This window comes from Sporobolomyces koalae, assembly GCF_050403365.1.
Source record: "Sporobolomyces koalae JCM15063 DNA, S_koalae_JCM15063T_v1_ctg62, whole genome shotgun sequence".
NCBI lineage: Eukaryota > Fungi > Basidiomycota > Microbotryomycetes > Sporidiobolales > Sporidiobolaceae > Sporobolomyces > Sporobolomyces koalae.
The window spans coordinates 1-15,410 of NW_027481709.1; the positions used below are offsets into that span (position 1 = coordinate 1).

The 15,410-nt window shown below is 54.6% G+C and overlaps 5 protein-coding genes across 5 annotated transcripts; 3 read left to right on the plus strand and 2 right to left on the minus strand.

Annotated features, from left to right (window-relative positions):
- Positions 1-115: 115 nt before the first annotated feature.
- On the plus strand, positions 116-1,221 carry YHM2 (Yhm2p; the record flags this gene model as incomplete). Its single annotated transcript, XM_076681263.1, has 5 exons — positions 116-230; positions 301-550; positions 622-723; positions 801-954; positions 1,018-1,221. Coding segments are annotated over 5 exons (825 nt in total), but the record flags the coding sequence as incomplete, so codon positions are not given.
- Positions 1,222-1,529: 308 nt separating this feature from the next.
- On the plus strand, positions 1,530-2,799 carry JCM15063_006530 (METTL5 family protein; the record flags this gene model as incomplete). Its single annotated transcript, XM_076681264.1, has 8 exons — positions 1,530-1,554; positions 1,628-1,651; positions 1,723-1,888; positions 1,955-2,152; positions 2,241-2,301; positions 2,419-2,526; positions 2,633-2,682; positions 2,760-2,799. The coding sequence occupies 8 exons, from the start codon at positions 1,530-1,532 to the stop codon at positions 2,797-2,799; spliced, it is 672 nt and encodes a 223-aa protein (XP_076531587.1).
- A 272-nt stretch (positions 2,800-3,071) lies between these two features.
- JCM15063_006531 (uncharacterized protein) lies at positions 3,072-4,889 on the minus strand (the record flags this gene model as incomplete). The annotated part of the gene is made up of 8 exons (XM_076681265.1): positions 3,072-3,101; positions 3,201-3,277; positions 3,368-3,446; positions 3,527-4,074; positions 4,151-4,256; positions 4,326-4,545; positions 4,618-4,728; positions 4,810-4,889. The coding sequence occupies 8 exons, from the start codon at positions 4,887-4,889 to the stop codon at positions 3,072-3,074; spliced, it is 1,251 nt and encodes a 416-aa protein (XP_076531588.1).
- Positions 4,890-5,504: 615 nt separating this feature from the next.
- NCR1 (sphingolipid transporter) lies at positions 5,505-10,945 on the plus strand (the record flags this gene model as incomplete). The annotated part of the gene is made up of 12 exons (XM_076681266.1): positions 5,505-5,699; positions 5,780-6,155; positions 6,227-8,757; positions 8,827-8,843; positions 8,904-9,103; positions 9,166-9,409; positions 9,482-9,642; positions 9,731-10,233; positions 10,296-10,435; positions 10,520-10,668; positions 10,755-10,841; positions 10,917-10,945. 12 exons carry the CDS (start codon positions 5,505-5,507, stop codon positions 10,943-10,945), a joined length of 4,632 nt encoding a protein of 1,543 aa, XP_076531589.1.
- Positions 10,946-11,152: 207 nt separating this feature from the next.
- Positions 11,153-15,163, minus strand: JCM15063_006533 (uncharacterized protein; the record flags this gene model as incomplete). Its single annotated transcript, XM_076681267.1, has 8 exons — positions 11,153-11,308; positions 11,394-11,482; positions 11,559-11,853; positions 11,919-12,028; positions 12,104-12,260; positions 12,326-12,379; positions 12,448-13,511; positions 13,570-15,163. 8 exons carry the CDS (start codon positions 15,161-15,163, stop codon positions 11,153-11,155), a joined length of 3,519 nt encoding a protein of 1,172 aa, XP_076531590.1.
- Between the last annotated feature and the right edge of the window lie 247 nt (positions 15,164-15,410).

The window sequence follows — 15,410 nt, forward strand, 5'->3', positions numbered from 1 at the left end:
CCCCCCCCCCCCCCCCCCCCCCCCCCCCCCCCCCCCCCCCCCCCCCCCCCCCCCCCCCCCCCCCCCCCCCCCCCCCCCCCCCCCCCCCCCCCCCCCCCTTTCTCGAAATTGCTAGGTTACTACGCTCGGACAACCTCTCGAAGTGGTCAAGACTCAAATGGCGAGTCAACGAGGAGACACGATGGGTCAAGCATTGCAAAAAGTGTGGGGACGAGGAGGAGTACTCGGCTGTGAATTTTCAGATTTCCTTTATCTCCGAAACTGCAATTTGCTGACGGAGAGAGGTTCTGTTTGAAACAGTCTACCAAGGTTTGATCCCGTGGGCATGGATCGAAGCTTCGACGAAAGGAGCCGTCCTCTTGTTCGCTGCGGCCGAGATTCAATCGGTAGCGATCGGTGCTGGATTCGGAACGGCCACTGCAGGGCTCTTGGGTGGAATGGGAGGAGGAGTTGCTCAAGCGTACGCTACGGTCGGATTCTGCACGTGCATGAAGACGGCAGAAATCACGAGGAGCAAAATGGCGGTCGGTGGAGTCGAACCTCCTTCGACGTGAGTTGTTTCTTTTCTTTTCTTTTTCGAGAAAGCGAGGAGCTGAGATTGGAGTCTTCACGAGATCAAAGGTTCAAACTCTTCATGGACATGTACCGCAAGGGGGGTATTCGAGGTATCAACAAGGGAGTCAACGCGGTTGCATTGCGCCAAATGACCAACTGGGGATCTCGGTGAGCTCGTTTTTAACTCGAGCTGATTCGGGTTCTCGATCCCGAATGCTGATCCTTTCCTCGGCGGACAAAAACAGCATGGGATTCGCTCGTCTCGCTGAAGACTCGATTCGCAAGGCTCGTGGTGTACAAAAGGGAGACCGTCTCTCGACAATCGACCGTGTCGCTGCTTCGACGATTGGAGGTGCTCTTGGATGCTGGAACCAACCGATCGAGGTGGTCCGGGTCGAAGTGAATTTTCAATCCCTTGTGCCCGAGATAGTGCTAGGCTGACCCTTGCTCGCACAACACCAGATGCAATCGATGGCGAAATCTGCAAACCCGGACCGTCCTGCGAAACCTACGATCGGCAACACGCTCGCGTACATTTACAAGGAGAACGGGATCAAGGGATTGTACCGAGGTGTGACCCCTCGCATCGGACTCGGAATCTGGCAAACCGTGTGCATGGTGTCGTTTGCCGATGTCGTCAAGGAATGGCTTCAAGGCAAGAAGTAAACCACCCCACCAGGACACTAGACTATCTCTACAAAAGGATGGAAACCTTCCAGCTTCGTTTCTTTGTTCTCTGGCTCTGATTTGTGAAGTGTTTCTCTTTTTTTTTTCTGTCTTTACTTTTCTCGTATTTCGTCTTTTGTTTCGCTGTGCTGTTTCCTCGTGGTTTTGCAATACTCTCGCAACCCTCCCCTGCCGCATTCTTTGGAAGAAACCGAGAGAGAGAAAAGAAACAGGGGCAAACGATGGAAAGCTGTGCAGTTGCGTTTCTCCCCTGTCGAACCTTGCCTCGTTCGCTCTTTTGGTCGTCAATGAAGCTCAAAGAACTCGAGTCGGGTCAGTCGCATCGAGCATACGCTGATCAGTCTTCTTTCTTCTGCTGATCCTTGGATTTGTTCGGTCTTCACAGAGTTGCAACCTTTGCGAGGCTTCGGTAAGAGACATTGCGTCCCTATCGGACCGCATGCTAATGAACGACCTTGGCGGCGCATGTGCACCTTACAGCCGAACCGAAACGAGAACTGGAACAATATGTCACTTCGCCTCATCTCGCATCTCGCATGATCTTTACCGCCGCAACTCAATTCGATGATATCGAGGACAAGGTCGTACTCGACATGGGATGTGGTTGTGCGGTCCTGAGTATAGCTTGTGTCATGATGGGCGCCGAGTGAGCAGCCAGGTCTCGATTCTTTCAACTCCAAGAGATCTGACTCAAAGTTTGTCGTCGATTCAGATCAGTCACGAGTGTCGACATGGATCCTGATGCACTCGCGATCGCGAGAGAAAACGTCGAGTCGGTCGAGATGGAGGAACACATCGAGTTTGTTCATGCCGAGATTGGTACGAAAGGTTCAAAACCGACACTCGAAGGCGTACCAATATTCGATCCGGAATCCGTACTCAAAGAGAGGCCCGATACTGTGGTCATGAAGTACGTACATCCTTTCACTTGTTTGAGTGCCGCAGGTTTTGTGATCCTGAATCCTAACTCTTCCCTCTGTTTCCTGAAACTCCCTTAGTCCTCCGTTCGGCACGTGGAACAAAGGAATCGATGCCGTGTTTCTCGAGATCGGTTGCAAAGTGCGGAAAATTTCCCATCTCCTCGGCTGCCTGCTGCATTCTTCCTAGCTTGTCTCTCGACGCAGAGCTGACTCCTCTTTTCTTTCTACCTCGCCGGATTTTCCTGCAATTCTTCAGGTGGCCAAGACAGCAGTGTACTCTCTCAACAAGTCTAGTACTCGAGAGTTTCTCGAACGCAAAGCGAAATCTCTTGGATTTACCGGCACGGTCATCGCTCAGATGAGGGTGAGATTTCGTTCTCTTTCTCTCAAATATCTCGGAAACTGTTCCTTCGCTTCGAATTTCTAACGTTTCACTGTGGAACTTTGATGTTCTGGAAAACGAAAAACAGTACGATCTACCAAAAACCATGGCACATCACAAACAGAAATCGGTAGACATGTAAGTTTACCTCCTCAAAGTTTTACATGCGATCCTCGAAAACTCGTCAATCATAACTTGTTTTGCGTCGTTTCCAGTGAGGTTGATATGTGGAGATTTGAACGGATAGCAAAGTGATTCAAACCTGAAAATATCAACATTTATGCTCCCCAAGTCGCAATTCGTACAAGCAAGAGCTCTTGATTTCATTCGTGTTCACTGATCCGAAGAGAGCAAGCTGGTTGCGAGACACGATACCGTAAAGGTTGCACTCGAAAGAGAGTACTTTACTACGTCGCTCGCCTGGACGCTCTCATCAACTATTATGCCACTCTCTCGCTCTCCATCTATTCGATTGTGACAACATGAATCCAATCTCCGGCTCGCATTTCGAATCAAGCAATTCTAGGCTAGGCAGCATTCGATTGAGATCGTTCGATCTAGAGAAATATTATCCGATAGTATACGGAGGAAACCGGATCAGGGTTTTGTGCAGGTATCGACAAAAGCACCATTGTGCGAAAAAAGCAAACGCTCACCTCGACAATTTCTTTGAACGCTTGTCTCAAGTCGTTTTTGAGGTCTTCGAGATCTTCGAGACCAAGCGATAAACGCACTGATTGTCGCAAAAATTCGTCAGATAGGGAGGAGGGTGTCAAGGATGGTCCTAGCGGTCTTTATAATCAGGAGCACGACTTAGACTTACCGAGACATGGATCACAGGTCGAATCGGAAACTATGCGTTGTTCGATCAGACTTTCGACTCCTCCGAGAGAAGTAGCATTCTGCACACGAGGGGGAAGATGCTGCTTCAGTTTCATCTCGAAATGGGGAATCGGTACCGATTTTATGATGGAAGACTCACAAAGAACAGGTGTAACCGAGAAGGGAGGTACTCGGCGTAAATCTCTTTCTCGAGTACGATACTGAAACAAGCTGGTCCAGCCGTCATTTGTTTCGTCCCATCCTCAGAGATGAGTTCGCTCGCGTTCGCTTGCAAGGTCGTGTGGTACACTTTGCGAACGATCCCTTTTGAGCTTTCGTCTTCCTCTCCCGAAGTAGCGAACTTGTCTCGAGTCAACGAGTTGAGCCATTGTGCGAGGGCGGTCGCCGTTTTGGCTTGTTTCGAAACCCGCACGTGTAGGGTTCTCAAACTCCTTAAGAGGAGCCACGTGTCGAGTGATCCGGGTACGCTGCCTGTGTACGTGCGATCGTTCCACAGTTTGAGCCACTCGTCGGTCGTCTTGACTGACAACGTTCCAATCAGGACGTCCGAGTGTCCTGCAAAATATTTCGTTCCGCTGTGCATGACGATGTCTGCTCCCCATCGGAACGGGTCTGTCAAAGGGGGTGGGGCAAAGGTCGAATCGATTCCGAGCACTCCTCCAGGGATAGCATGGATCTTGTTTGCGTCTGTGGAAACGATGTGACAAGCTTTTGTATCAGGAGGAGGAAAACTCTGTGAGTCGAACCGAGGAAGTAGACGTACATGATTCGATCGAGTAGCTCTCGCCAGTTGGGTTGAGGGGAGTCTCGAGCCAGCAGAGGACTTTGCGGCCATCGGAAGGGTACTCGTCGTCGAGCAAGATCTTTGCCTGTCGGACGAGATCAATAGAAAGTGAGCGAAATGATTCGTCCGAGCGTGCTGTGCGAGGTAAATGTACCTGGTTCACATCGAGGCCCTTTGTGCGCAAGTAGACGTCGATGGCTCCGTGACAGCCGTGGTAGCCTGGTCCGTCCTTGAACCCAATCGCGATCACGTCCGGGTTGACATGAACCAGGAGCGCGTAGAATGCCGCGATTCCGGACGGGTAACAGATGGTCGGGTAGCCGATGACGCCTTCGAGAACCTTTTCTGCGCGGGTCAGGGTCGGTTGTGTCTCTCTAGATTGCCGAGAGCGAGACAAGGTCAGCTGCTGCGAGCGGGACCACCATCCTCGAGTCCGAGAGACGAACCTCGAGTAGATATCTCGACTGGGCTCGTTCGGTTTCCAGTCAGAGTCGTAGTAACCCTCGGGTTTTGCTGCGATTTCTTCAGGAGCGGGATGTCGGAACGTAGTTGACGTTCTGGTTCACGACGACTGAATGAGCGAGGGCTACAACCCGCAGTAACGAGCGCCGAGCACGCGATGAATGGCAGAGACTGACGAGATGTTGGCTGCGACTTCCGGACCTGCAAGTCTGTGATCGGCGTGGATTGCCCGGGTTGCGAGAGTGTGCTGTGCCATGGCGGGCGTCAAGTTGTACGCGAGAGAGACAGGAGAAGCGATCTGCAGGTGGGGTCGAGACTAGGCGCTCTTGATTGTGCTTTGCCCCAAGAAGATTGGAGCAAGGATCAGCTGCCAGCGAAGAAGAACGGATTCGGGCGCTGGAGGTTGAGCTGAGGAGAAAGCAAAGAAGAGAAGCTCTCGGAGCGAGCGGAGCCCAGTTTTATTACACGCAATATCGGCTCGTCGCGACTAGGCGCGGATCAGCGTCGGCTGTGTGCGCTCGGGGCAGCGCCGGCTCTGTACGCGACATACGAGCTGGACAGCGTCGGCTGTGTGCGCGAATCAGAGCGGGATAGCGTCGGCTCTGCGCGCGCCCGTTGCGGCAGTTTCGAAATCGGCTAGGGGCGGCTCGGGGCGGGACAGTGTCGGCTCGCTGCTCGCGGTACTCGCAAACAGGGTCGGGCCCCGTAGCTAGACGCTAGATTGTGTAGATCTAGGCCTGTGGTAGCTACAGTCCTGTATGTGCGCGCGAAAGCCCAGAATGTTGACCAGCCGCAGTCGAGCGATCGGCATCATCATCTTTGAACGTTCTCTCAAACCACACCGCCTGGTTTTCGAACGAGTCAATCGACTATGCTGTACAGCAAGTCGCGGCGGCGGGAGCTAATCTCGATAGCGCTCCTCGCTGTGAGCGCATGCGCCGACACGGGCGCCGTCTCGTCAATCTGGACCCGATCACCCGGACGGTGCGCCATCAACGATTCATGTGGCAAGAAATCCATCTTTGGAGGCGACATCCCCTGTCCGTACAACGGCAAAGCTCAATCCGTGCGTGACCTGTCCGGCTCTCGCGAGGGCGAAGAACGACCACTCACGTCGCGAGTGGTGTCCCACATGCGATTGCACAGCACGACGACGATCTCGTCTACCTCGCGACCCTCAAGCAAGTGTGTGGTGACGACTTTTCGACAGACACGTGTTGCACGCTCGGGCAGCTCGAGACCCTCGCGACTTCACTCGCGCAGGCCGATCCACTCATCTCGTCGTGTCCCGCTTGCCGCATCAACTTTCGACGTTTCTACTGCCAGTTCACTTGCTCTCCCGATCAATCTCAATTCCTAACCGTCACCGAGACCCAGACTCTGAAGAAAGACGGCCACGATCGCGAAGCGGTCAAGACGGTCGAGTTTGCTGTCAGCGCACCTTATGGACAGGGCTTCTTCGACAGCTGCCGAGGCGTCAAATTTGGCGCAACCAACGGCTACGCGATGGACTTGATCGGTGGCAAGTCAATTGCAGTTTGTCCGAAGAGCAGACTCAGTGAACTGATGTCTGTGCTTGTTTCGTTCGACCAGGCGGCGCGACGGATTACCTCTCCTTCCTGCGCTACATGGGCCAAGAACGCGCCCTCGGTTCCCCATTCCAGATTGACTTTCCCTCAGATACAAATTCAACGACCTTGGCGCTTTCGCCTGCGGTTCCGCTGTCCATTTCGCCGCACCCGTGCTCGTCGTCCGACCCCAACATTCGCTGTGCCTGCCCCGACTGTCCAGATGTCTGCGCAGCTCTGCCCCCGGTGTTGTCACCCCGAGAACGGGACGCTCGTCGATGTCGAGTCGGCAAGATGGACTGTTTCCCTTTCGTTCTCGTCATCCTCTACGCAGTCGTCCTCGTCGCATCAATCGGTATCCTCGTCGAAAAGGAGATCCGCATGCGGTATGGGTACAGCCAGATCAAGCTGCCCGACATTCCCCTCGAAGAAGATGATGCGGTTCGAAACGGGCAGCGGCACTCGCCAACCGGGACTGGCATGCTTACTCGCTTGCGACATCGACTGTCAATGCTCAACACCGTTTGGTCACACCCCGAAGCCCCACGGGATACAGTGAATAGGTCGGATCCAAGCAGCACGCCCGTCGACGCGAGCAGCGAAGACCCTCTCGCCGGGAACCAACAGTACGACGAGACTCCGGTTGCGCTATCGAACAGTGCTGCCATGAAAGTTGCAACCTCTCGAACTCGCGCGTCCACAGCTGGTAATTCCGTCGACTTTGACGCGGAAGCGGCACGTTCACCCACTTCGAGAGGGTCTTCCCAGTCCCGCAAGACGGGCAGTAATCGTAACGGCAACCCCGACTCGATCGTCAACTCGCCTTCGACTCATCGCTTGTCACTCTCGTTCGGACCCGAGTATGCCTCGTCGGTTCCAGACATCCCGCCGCAGCCGCGCACTTACAAGCTCAACACGCTTCTCTCGCGATCGGCTTACTCTCTCGGATACTTCTGCGCAAAGCGTCCAGTCACAACCATTCTGCTCGGTCTCACGATCTGCGGATTGTGCAACATTGGTTGGAAAGACTTCCAAGTCGAGAAGGATCCTGTCCGGTTGTGGGTGCCGAAAGGTTCGCCCGTCGCGAATGAAAAGAGCATCTTTGAGGAGAATTTCGGACCTTTCTATCGCACGGAACAGCTCTTCTTCTCTGTCGCTCCGAACCCGTCTCGTTCCGCTACCGACGGTCAAGTAGCGATTGTCGCTCCTACTCGCTGGGATCCCGTCGACGCGCCCGTCCTGACTTCTTTCGAAACGCTGTCCTACATCTTGTCCGTCGAGAACCGGATTCGAACGCTCACGACTACCAAGCGCAACATCTCTTTACCCCAAGTTTGTTTCGCGCCGTCAGCCCGTTCACAAGGAACCACATCCCTCGAAGACTGCATCGTACAATCGCCGCTCGCCTACTTTCAACATTCTCTAGAAGACGCAGGAGTGACGAGCAAAAACTGGAGGAAATTGCTCGACTCGTGCGCCGAGTCTCCAGCTTCGTGTTTGCCAACGTTCGGGCAACCGATCGAACCCAAGTTCGTGTTTGGGAGGATCCCACAAGACGGGACCGCATCCGAAGCGAGAGCGGTTGTCGTGACGTACGTCGTCCGGAACTCGTTGGATCCGGCGGAAATCAGTACAGCCGAAGAGTGGGAAACCGAACTCGAAGAGTATCTCAAGGAGATCTCGAAACCTGGAGGAGAAGCGAGTGAACGAGGGTTGCGAATCGATTGGAGCACGGGCCTGAGTCTCGAACAAGAATTGGGCGCTGCAGCAAACACGGACGTCGCGATCGTCGTCCTGTCGTACATCCTCATGTTTGTTTACATCGCGTTCGGATTGGGAGGCACGGGCCTCAAAATCCTTGGGCTCTTGGGCCGAATCGTCAAGGATGGGCTGAGGCTGGCAGTCGTTCGAGTCAGTGGTGGGGCTATCAAGCTTGGTCGCGACGGAGGTGATCCAACTCAAGAAGCAGAGGACGAAGGCCATGCCGAACCGGGTGCAGAAGCGAGGCGAAGACTCCTCGTCGAGTCAAAGTTTGGACTCGGTACGTTCTCACTGCTTCAAGTTTTTCTATCTGAACACGCTCTGACCTTGATTCATCTCGGACCAGGTCTCTTCGGCATCCTTCTGGTGCTCCTCTCGATCTCGACTGCCGTCGCACTTCTGTCGGCGATTGGCATTCGAACAACCCTCATCATCGCTGAAGTCTTGCCTTTCTTGATTCTCGCGATCGGAGTCGACAACGTCTTCTTGCTCACCTACGAACTTGAGGCTCAGCTTGCGAAACCGATACGGAGTGCGCAGAGTGAGGAAGAACTCTACGACGATGACGAGACAGGCTCGAACGAAGAACGAATTGCCAAAGTCATGGCAAAGATGGGTCCGAGCATTCTGTTGAGCGCTAGCTGTGAAACTGTCGCTTTCGCCCTGGGAGCTCTCACGGGCATGCCTGCGGTTCGCAACTTTGCTTTGTACGCGTCAGCGGCGACGCTCATCAATGCCTTGCTACAAGTGACCGTCTTCGTCAGCGCGCTGGCCCTGGATCAGCGCCGAGTCGAGGTGACTAGACTTTCTCCTACTCTGGCAGGCATGTTTCGGTACGGACTGACATCCTGCACCTTGTTTCAGGCGGGCCGACTCGATCTGTACGTTGACATGATACCCTCGCGCTCTGTCTGTACTGATCCTCGGTCTTGTAAATACAGCTTCCCGCTCTTAACTCTCAGCTCACCCTCGACCTCCTCACTACGCTTTGATGCGCGAGAGCCGTTCTTGCAGCGATTCTTCCGTACCAAGTATGCACCAAACTTGCTGCGTAATCCAGTCAAGTACATCGTCGTTGCGCTGTTTGGAGGGCTCTTCGTGCTCAGCTGGATCGGAGCTCGTCATGTTGATCTGGGACTCGGTGAGTACCTTTGCCTAACCTTCTACTGTCATTCACTGACTTCATGCGATGGGTACCTCTAGACCAACGTTTGGCTTTGCCGTCGTCGTCGTACCTCGTCAATTACTTCAACGCGGTCGACACCTATCTCGAGATTGGCCCTCCAGTGTACTTTGTCATTCGGCACGATCCGAGACTGGACATCACGCAGACTCCCGCCGTCGAAAAAGTATGCGGACGGTTCTCGGCATGTCACGAGTTTTCCATGGCGAATGTCCTCGAGGCAGAAAGGAAGCGCACGAACAGCTCCTTCCTTGCAGAACCTCCGTAAGGATCTTCAGAAACACGTAGTCGCTACAAGTTCGGCACTGATCTGCGGTTCTGGCCTTTCGGGAATAGTGCGGTCTGGGTCGATGATTTTGTCCAGTGGATGAACCCGTTGCTCGAGGATTGTTGTCGGGTCAAGAAACGCAACACGACCGAGTTCTGCAGCGAACACGACTCTCCGGGTCTTTGCAAGCCATGCTTCGAAGACCGTGAACCAGAGTGGAGCACAACTCGTAAGCCCTGCTTCAACGCTCTCGCATACTGTAAAGCTGGTTGAGCTCGAGCGTGGACTGAACAACGTCGCGAATGGTCTTTTCACAGTCGAAGGGTTGCCGCAAAACGAGGAGTTCATGCGATTCCTGAATCAGTGGCTGATCTCGCCCACCGACGAGTCGTGTCCTCTCGGCGGTCGCAGCTCCTACAGCGCAGCTCTGTCCCTCCCTAAAGACCGCTCAAGCGTTTCGTACTCGCATATACGCACTTACCATTCACCGCTGAAGGGACAGCGTGACTTCATAGAAGCCTATGAAGCGGCCAAGAGGATCGCAGCAGATTTGTCCAGCAGGACCGTCACGGACGTTTTCGCCTACTCGCTCTTCTACGTCTTCTTCTCGTCGTATTCGTCTCTGTGGTCTACTACATTCTTCGTACTCTCGCTCACTTTGCTAGCTATCCTCGGCGTCTCGGCCATCGTTCTCGGATCTATCCGAACTTCAGCCGTCGTGGTGCTCACGATATTCCTCTCGGTCACATCGCTCATCGGAATCATGGGAGTGTGGAACGTTTCCCTCAACCCGCTCTCTCTTGTCAATCTCGTAATCGGGGTGCGCTCACTTCCTCCCCCTGCTTCGCAAAAGTGCCTTTGCTGATCTTTCACAAATTGTAGGCGGGGATTGCTGTCGAATTCTGCTCTCACATCGCGAGATCCTTCATGGGTGTCAATGGTGGACTGAGCAGTCGTGATGAACGTGCAATGACTGCACTCGTCAAAGTCGGCCCGTCGGTCCTCTCGGGAATCTTTTGCACGTACGCTCGATCCACTCCCTGCCTGAAGAATTGCCTCTTTCACCGTGAACGTCCCTGACTGAATCCCTTGCATCGCATTTGCAGGAAGATCATTGGTATTGTCACGCTGAGCTTCACTCGTTCCAAGCTCCTCGAGGTGTACTACTTCCGAATGTGGTTCGCGTTGATCTTGTCGGGCGCCCTACACGGTCTCGTGTTCTTACCGGTCGCTCTCGCTCTCTGGGGAGGTCAAGGTTTGTGACTGTTTAAAAAACCTTTCAACTTCCATTGCCTTATCAAAAGCAGCGGTCAACTCATCCTGATTAATCTGTGCGCGCAGGGTACTCGCTCTCGAAGGAGGAGGGCGATGCTTCGTGGATCTCGAGATCGCTCGAGAGGCGATACGAGAGCGAGAACAGCCGGTTCCGTGAGCGTACACTTTCTTTCGATCAAAGCAATCAGATAGATCGCTCAAGCTGACGATGTATCCTTGCTCAATCAGGTGACGACGACAGCGATGACGAGGTCTAGGCTTTGCTTCAGAGTTGACCTGATTGTCACGCACTATTCAACTTGTAATCGATAGACTATCGCCAACTCGATTTCGAAAAGAGCAGGATCAGAGGAGAAAACGGAACGAACTACAACACTGAGGAACCGCAAATACAGCTCATCGGGTCAAACCGAGCAAGAAAAGGGGACAAAGAAATCACGAGAATCGATATGGGAACGGAGAGACTAGTCTGCGCTTGCTTCCTTGTCCTTTGGTTTGATCGACGCCGGTTTCTCCGTCGAACGAGCTTCTCGCGCGAGATCTTCGGCAGTCTTGTTCGTACGAGGTTTCCAATCGAGCGGAGTTGGCGTGTAACGTTTGTCCGCGTTCTGACAAGAGTACTGACGGAACGAGATCAAAGAAACAGGTTGATACTATCAGTCCAGGCTGCTGTAGGAAACCAGAGAACGAATTGCGTGTCTTTACCCAGGCATAGAGCAATTGTCGTTCGAGTTGGATGTTGTCGGTCCGCCATAATGTGCGCTCTTTCGTCTCGCGACTGCATGCTCCGTTCACTGCAAATGAAAAACACACGAGAAAAGTCAGCGACGAAACCGGTCGGGAACGTTGTAGAGCGGAACCTGCATGTACCTTTGAGAGCATCGGACAGGCGAGGCCCTGCGAGGAAGTGCGTCGTGAGACTGAGATGGTCCGACCAACTGCTAACTTGGTACGGGCAACCAGCGGGAATCAAGACGAGTTGACCGGGGTATTGATACACGGGGTACGAAAAGACCTTCTTCGTCGTGGCGAGATGGTCTCGTTGCCGCTGGTTCAGGTAGACGCAAGGGTTGAGCAAAGGGTCGTCATGTGACTCGCGGAAGCGGGTTGCCGAAGTTCCCTTGGGCAGTTTCTTCGTGAGGAGTTCCCAGCAGAACTCGCGGAGCTGCGAGCAAGGGTATCGAATAAGCACTGCAAAGCGAGGAACAGGAACATCCCGAGGCGGCTCACCACTTCGGCGTCCTCTGAACGGAACACGTCCCAGCGAATTCGCAACTCTCGGCCAGTCGCCACGTCGTGATGACCCCAGTACATCAGACTCGCGATGTCGGTAACGTCGGCTGCACAACCCCGAGCAAACGTAATCAGCCTCTGTCTAACGCAGTGCCGGGAAGAACCAAGGAGCAGTCTCTCACTTCTTAGTAAGGTGGTACCGGTAGCGGCGTCAACAGCCCAACTGTTGGTAGCGGAAGGTCCGACATCAGGCTGAACCGCGTTCGCAGGAGTGTGTGCCAAGAAATTGAGCGGTCCATCAGGGTGGATGAGGTCGCGGATCGGCAGGATACGGTAAAACTGTCGGCAACCGCGACAAATGTCAGCTGGAGTTCCTCGAGACATCGATCAGGTTTCAAAATCACTTCTTCAGCAAGCTCTTTGAAGTCACGCGTGAACTGTCTCGGACCAGGAAAGTCCTGGTGGGAGTGCGAACATCAGCATCTCATTGTCACAGCGGTTCTAGGGCAGCGAGACTAGCGCTCACTTTTGTGCGGAAAGTCTGTTTAACATCCTCCGTGCGCTGAGGACCGCCATCCTCGTTGAATTGCCCGAAAAAGTACGGGACTGTGGCTGTGAGCAGCTCGGAGCCTTTGTTGTTCTGCAACTGAACTTCCATGAGCGGGAAGCGATTCGCGATGTACGAGGGAGTCCACTTGGTGAGAGCGCCGAGGTTGATGTCGGTTACAAGGATCGGTGCCGACGAGAGCCACAGTTCGAGGAAGACGGCAGGGTTCATGTCGCACGCGGGTATATGATGCAAGGGATGGGTATTTTGATCGTAGTCGGGCAGAGGTGATTCGAGCAGGTAGGTTTCGTCAAGGAATTTCTTGGCCGAGCCATCTGAAGGCACGATCGCATGCGTGATTTTCCACTTGTACAAGTCGGCTTGCAGTTGCGCGAGGTCTCTCTTGTCGAGTCGAGACATCGGGACGAACTGCTCCGTGCAGTGATCCTCCCCGGAACTCGCCTTGTCACCGCCACGCTTCTTGGCGATACATTTCTTGCGGCGTTGTGCCTCGTTCTGAGTCACGAGAGGTTGCAATCCGGCAGCCTCGCGCTGCTCGAGGTCAGACAGGGTTTGGTAGCAAGTGCGACACGCGACGCGTCCACAAGTGCTGCACATCCATTCGCTTCCAAGAATGGACGTGTTGCAAGTGTCGCAGAGCGAGAGTGTCGTAAGGTCGAGCCGTAATCGCTTCGTTCCCGCGTCTTCAGCATGTTTGCGCTCGCGTTCGACGATCGGCAAGAGTTGAGGGGCGAGCCAGGTACGCATCAGTTGATTGTATTGGTCGCTGATTGGCGCGATCAATTGTTTCGTGAACTGAGGGACATCGTCCGGCAGTTTTGTATCTAAGAAGACTGGAGGCGTGACGATTTGTGCCTCGGCGTTGACACCGAACGAGCGAATGCCTTGGAAGCAACAACCTTGACCGATCGCCCGAGCAATACATTGACAGCAACGGATCTGACCATCGATCTTCTTCGACAGACACGTCGTCTGTTGAAGCATATAATCGACAGGCGGAGCAACTTGCTCGGGAGTTGGAGCTACACACCAGGAGTGAGTATGACCTCCGAGCAGTAGAGTACATAATCGATCGCTTACCATCCGTTTCGGGCTTGGCTTCGGCTGGCTGTGCCATCCTTTTCGTCTTTTTCGGATTGCCCGTTCCCTCATCTGTCTGTTCTCGAACTCGCTTAACAGCCTTGGATTCGTTGCTGGCCACCTTGGGATCTGTCGGCTGCGGCGTTGTAGCGGCTGGATCGGACGCCACAGTGGCTGAAGCGGAGCGAGACGGTGCATTCGACGTGACGGCAGAAGCAGAAGCAGCCGCAGGCGGCTGCGTTCCAGGCGCAGGGTTCTGAGAAGCTTCCGCAGAATTTGGCGGTGCGCCTTCTTCAGCGAGGTAATGCGGTGGGAGTGCATACAAATCGATAAAGTCGGGATGAGGCTTCGTTCCGCCGGGAAGAGCGACTTGCAGCCCATCGCGCATCAGAACTGCATACAGGATAACGTCAGGTCGGTGAATGCCAAGATCGAAATGAGGAAACGTCAAGGGAGACAACAGCTCACGTCCTGCCAAGTCCCGAGCGAATTGTGACCTTTGGATGACCAGTTGGGAGCGCTTCACTGGTTTTAATGGCGGTGCTGCTTGCGGTGCTGCTTGAACTTCCGGTCGTGTGGGTCGAACTACCGTCTGCTGTAGCGTCGACTTTGCCGGTCGTCCTCGTTTCGCCGGTACGGGCTGATCTGTACTATTCGCTCGCTCCATCGCTCTCGCCTTGGGGGCGGCACGAACCACGACTTCTTTCGCTTTGCCTTTGCCTTTGCTCTGCAGCAGTTTTGCCTTGATCTTTGCTTGTTTCTCTGCTTCGCGTACCCGGGAAGCTTCCAACTCGGCAGGAGACGCGCGGTATCCGGGTTCGCGATCGAGTTCGAGATACGCTTCGTCATCGTCAGGGAGGCGAGTACGTTGCCACGAATCCTCGAGTGGCTGCGGAGGCCAGCTGACAAAATGAAAGGGGTTTGTCGAGGTCGATGCGACGGGAACGAGAGTCGTGTTTGCAAACTGGTACGCCGAGAGGGGATGGGAGAGATCGACGCCCGCTGCCTCAGGAGGGGGTCCGGCAAGGTTTGAATCGACCGAAGGCGTGTCGGAAGGAGCTTCAGAGAGAGCAGGGGTAGACTCGCGAGGGGTTGGGGACGGGGCGCGGGAAGGAGCTTCAGACGACACCATGACCGAGTCGGAATCGACCGTTTCCGCGGCAAGTTCGGCAGTCGTACGTGCAGGAACTGCGGGAGTGTCTCCTGTTGGGTTTTGTACTGTGTCTTTCGTTGCCTGCTCCTCCATGGTCACCTCGGCGGTTGGGCCTATGCTCGAACCCACTCGATCGAGATCTTGCGCCGAATCTGGTTCGCCTTGCTGTTGAGGTTCCGCAGGTACGACTGACGCTTGCGATGGCTCGGCATGTTTCATCGCAGCGGGAGGAGCGATGCCGTTCGATGCAGCGGGTTGATCAACAGTATGCGGTGCGGTAGCTGCGGTCGAGGCGAGAGCGGAATGATCGGCGAGGACTGTTGACTGAGACTCTGACATCCCAACTGCTGATCCTTCCTGGCTCTGTTGCGTGCCGTTCCCGTTCTGTAGAGGTGCGGCACCTTCGTGAGCAGCTCGGCTCGAACTCGTTGCGTCGTCCATCGCCTCGGGTATACTGTAGTCGCCCAACAGTGTGCAGTGTCAGCAGAGGCAGAGCTGTGGGCTAGTGTCTCTTGCAGCTCACGAGGTTGGCAGAATGCTGTGCGGGGAGGCGAGGTTGATGTTGCGCGCAGGGCAGAGCTTGAAACAAACACCGGCCTCCTCGCGCTCGCTGTGCTGATTGATTCCTGTCGAGCGGCCAAATGCCGTGCGGCAAGTTCGAACACGCAGTTGAGGCAAAAGGCGGACG